General features: G+C 33.1%; 1 protein-coding gene across 1 annotated transcript; it reads left to right on the top strand.

Annotated features, from left to right (window-relative positions):
• Positions 1-365: 365 nt before the first annotated feature.
• LOC139877501 (GATA transcription factor 12-like) lies at positions 366-2,400 on the top strand. Its single transcript, XM_071864933.1, has 2 exons — positions 366-593; positions 1,678-2,400. Exons 1-2 carry the CDS (start codon positions 366-368, stop codon positions 2,398-2,400), a joined length of 951 nt encoding a protein of 316 aa, XP_071721034.1.
• Positions 2,401-3,647: the final 1,247 nt, after the last annotated feature.

The raw sequence follows: 3,647 nt of genomic DNA, 5'->3' as shown, positions 1-3,647 counted from the left end.
GGCCTCCCCTGATCACGTACATATGCATAGAACATAATGATATCAGCACATTCTATATCATCTAGCAACAAAACAAAATATAACATAATATTACCAAATATTATTTCTTATCATCATTAAATTAATTACGAGTAAGTTATAATCAAATTTAATATTAATGTAATAAAATTACAAATGGTAAAAAAAAGGTCCATATTTAGCCCCCTTCAAACGCAAATAAACTCTCTCATTTCCACCTCTCTTCACTCCTCCACTCACTCTTTCCCCATACATAAACACTTTCTCTCCCTAAAACTCACATTTTTTTCTACGTTACATTTTTTCATCATAATTCATTAATTCAATCCTTAACAACATCAACAAAAATGGAAACCCCTGAATTTTTCAATGAATCCGAAAAACGACACTCCACCGATCATTTCATCATCGACGACCTTCTCAATTTTCCTAACGATGATATTGTCAATGTCGACGTAACTTATGATGATTCGTCGGTTGTTACTACCGCCGTTGACAGCTGTAACTCCTCCGGTGATGGTGGTTACCGGAGTGTTACCGACAACAACCAATTCTCTCACGACTTTTGTGTCCCGGTTAGTATTTAATCAATTAAATGAATAATTTTCAGCTAGGTAACTATGTGTATTAATACTGTCATGCAATTTTTAGCTAAAGAATGTAAAAATTGGAAGGATAACTTTTGAGCTTATACAACAAAATTACAAATACTATCATTTGTTTTTTTATATTTGTAGTACGTCCAATATTAAAGCGAAATTGCTATATATGGACTTTTTTTTTTTTTTTTTTTTTTGTTGTTGTTGTTGTTGTTGTTGCTATATATGGACTTAATACAATGATTTTCTAATTTTCTAAGACTATTATATCAAAACGATAAATGCATCGTACATCATAGATACATATCGTATTACTATAAATAGGTATATGTATATAAAGTTCTCTCTTTCCCCTTCCGCTTATATATCTAATAGATGTAATATGTATTTCAATATTAAAATATAAGATATAGAAAAACATTTTTTTAATTGTATAAAGTTCAGTTACCAGTACTCCGGCATGTTACTAGTACTTCAGCTTTTTGTGGTAGCTAGCGCGTTATACAGTATACGAAATCTTCTTGAAAAAGAAAGTTGTAACTTTACGTTTTTTAGTAGTGAAACACAATGTTTCTAAAGGGTATTTAGGGTAATTTATATATTGTAGATATATATTACCATTCATGTATATATGTATACGTACGTATGGGTAGTATAAAAAACCTTATTGAGAAACAAGTAAAAGTTAATTACTCTGGTCATTGATGATTGTGTCACGCATACAATTTGATAATTCTTGATAAATCGAAAAGAATGTGTTGGATGGAAAAGTCAAATAACTGAACTACAATGTCTCATTATATCATATATGAAAGGATATATTAACCATCAAGATATAATACGCTTATTTATATCCGAGTAAAAATACTTTAACTTTTGAGTAGCATAAAAAGAAAGAACTTTATTCCAAGAACTTATGAATGAAGATATTAATTATTTATGTTTTACTTAAATATAATGCTAATTTCAATCAACTTAATTATCTTTATATAAAATATTAGTTTCCCACTTTTAGATGGTTTTAATGTTATACTAACTATGTTTTTGTTATAACTAACAGTATGATGATATGGCTCATGAACTCGAATGGCTATCAAATTTTGAGGAGGAATCATTTTCAACCGAAGACATGGAGAAGCTTCAATTGATATCCGGAGTCAAAGCCCGACCCGATAGTGGATCCGAGACCAAAAAATTCTATCATGAGCCCAATAATCAGGCAAATAACTCAATCTTTAACAAGGAAATGATGGTCCCAGGAAAGGCTCGAACCAAACGTTCTCGTGCCGCACCATGCAAATGGACTTCTCGGCTTCTCGCACTCTCTCAACCTTCAATGGCTCCCACCGTTACCATGTCATCAGAATCGGAATCAAGTTCAATTGGCAAGAAAACGATGAAAGTTCCTTCGAAGAAAAAGGAAGTTTATGATCACGAATCTAATAATGTTGAAGGGCGAAGATGTTTGCATTGTGCAACTGATAAGACTCCACAATGGCGTACTGGACCATTAGGTCCAAAAACGCTTTGTAATGCTTGTGGTGTTCGTTATAAGTCTGGTCGCCTTGTCCCTGAGTATAGACCGGCAGCTAGCCCTACGTTTGTTTTAGCTAAACATTCAAATTCTCACCGAAAGGTACTTGAGTTAAGAAGGCAAAAGGAGATGCTAAATGCACATCAACATACATATTTTCATCATCAAAATAAGATGTTTGATGTGCCTAAAGGAGATGACTATTTGATCCATCAACATCTTGGTCCGGATTATCGACAGATTATATAAGATATTAAGTTGATCATGTAGGGTTGTTAAGGTAATTCAAGTGAGAATTAAAGCATAATTTCACATTTTTTTCTAGTTTTGGAAGTTTAATTTAGTGTCAAGGTTTATCGTTTTAACACCAAAAATTCATGGGGTTAAGTTCTAGCTTATGAAGTTTTCAAAGACAAAAAAAATGTGAGTAGGAAGGGTACGTTTTAGATTCTTGTTATGTTACATGAGCTTTCATTTGTTAAATTTTGACAAATTCTTGAACCATCTTCCTTATTACGAATTGAAAGTTAACTTTTTTTATTTTGTCGTTACATTTTAAGTAACTATTCAATTTTGCCGGGTCATGAACGGTGAGTCTGATACTTCACCCGATCACATAAATATTGCCTTCCCAAATTCCTAAAAAAAAAAATTTGAAGGTTTAGGGGTAAAATTTGGAGTTTTGTGGGCAAAATTTAAAAGTTTTGGGGCTAAATATGTAGATTTTGGGGGAAAAAATCCACGGAGGGAAAAGTCGAAAACTCCAAAATTTTTACACTGAAAATTGCAAATCTACTGGGGGCGGCTACCCCCGCTTGTCCCTTCATAAAATCGCCCCTGATTGTCAGCGTGGGAAAACATTAATAAAACCTTATTTTTAAGTAATTTTTTTAAGTGTTAAATTTTTTTTCTCGATAAATTCAAGTGGAACGGATATTCCTTTTAGTATACACTATATTACGCCACTGAATTTAATTACTATTTTACCCCCATTGAACAGCGTCGTCAACTCTCAAAACGACATTGCAAGGAGTGGCCTAAGCCTTCAAACGGTCTTGGCCTTCAAACGGCAATACCCGATCAGCAATTCGTATGTAGGGATATGAGGGTATAATAAGAAGTTTAATAGTTATTTTATTTGTAAAGTGGATTTAATTCAAATACCTTTTAAAATTCGATAAAAATAGTAAGTTGAACAATTAAAAATATATCATTTTAATAACACAATTTACTACTCACCATATTTTTTTTTCTCCCATTAAGATAATTTAGTCATTTTACGACGTGGAAAAGGGGTTATTGTCTTTTGCTTCTTAATCTTTCTGGACTCTTCATCTTCATTCACCGCCCTTTCTCCAGCTTTCTCACACAACAGCCATCCCATCTTTACCTTCGCGTCTTCGTCATCACATCCACCATCGCTTTCTTCATCGCCATCGTCCCGGCCAAAACACTGTCATCATGCTTATGGCAAGGAATTTTTAACCTCCTTCCTT

Source organism: Rutidosis leptorrhynchoides, chromosome 11 (genome assembly GCF_046630445.1).
Source record: "Rutidosis leptorrhynchoides isolate AG116_Rl617_1_P2 chromosome 11, CSIRO_AGI_Rlap_v1, whole genome shotgun sequence".
In the NCBI taxonomy this organism is placed as follows: domain Eukaryota; kingdom Viridiplantae; phylum Streptophyta; class Magnoliopsida; order Asterales; family Asteraceae; genus Rutidosis; species Rutidosis leptorrhynchoides.
This window is presented reverse-complemented; position numbering and strand designations above follow the sequence as displayed.